The 647-nt window shown below is 46.7% G+C and overlaps 1 protein-coding gene across 1 annotated transcript in view; it reads left to right on the plus strand.

Annotated features, from left to right (window-relative positions):
• The first annotated feature begins 418 nt into the window (after window positions 1-418).
• Window positions 419-647, plus strand: part of klhdc4 (kelch domain containing 4) — an 11758-nt gene continuing 11529 nt past the window's right edge. The window contains exon 1 of the mRNA XM_072672163.1: window positions 419-599. Within this exon, the coding sequence (XP_072528264.1) occupies window positions 501-599 (99 nt within the window). The 5' untranslated portion in view covers window positions 419-500. The remainder of the gene's footprint in view (window positions 600-647) is intronic.

The raw sequence follows: 647 nt of genomic DNA on the forward strand, positions 1-647 counted from the left end.
GAGAGAGGGGGCAAGGCCTTGGTGGCAGCTTGCCGAGCCCGGGTATCGAACCCACAACCCTGTCATTATTAGCCTGGAGGTCTAACCACTGCGCCAGCACTGCCCTTCAGTGTAATAAACTGTTGCCAGGAGTCGAACTCGGGCCGTCTGGGTGAAAAGCAGTAATCCTAACCCCTAGACCATACTGGGACATTACGGCCCTACACTCACAATAAATAAAAATGAAAACGTTTATTAAAATAAATACATAAATATATATTTTTTTATTAAGTCATCTCAGCTATTCTTCACATGTCAAACTGGGCCAATAGAAATGTACTCATTTCAGCTGCAGTAGCGCATCCAGGCCACTGAGCGGCGACACAACTCATCTGCGGTCAAACCACCACAGAGTAAGCTGCTGCGAGTGGAAGTGGACCACGTGTTTTTTTTTTTTTTAAGCCCATGAGGACAATCTGAGCCCCCATCAGAGCCCAAATCCCTCTTTATAACAAGTGAAAATGGGGAAAAAGGGCCGGAAGGAGAAGAAGGTGAAGGGCGCGGAAAAGACCGCAGCTAAGATGGAGAAGAAAGTCTCTAAGAGGTCGAAAAAAGAGGAGGTAGGACTGTCAGGGCTGTTTACATGTGTTAAATGACTTCATGCTTCC

The sequence above is a fragment of the Salminus brasiliensis genome, unplaced genomic scaffold, assembly GCF_030463535.1.
Source record: "Salminus brasiliensis unplaced genomic scaffold, fSalBra1.hap2 scaffold_98, whole genome shotgun sequence".
Lineage (NCBI taxonomy): Eukaryota > Metazoa > Chordata > Actinopteri > Characiformes > Bryconidae > Salminus > Salminus brasiliensis.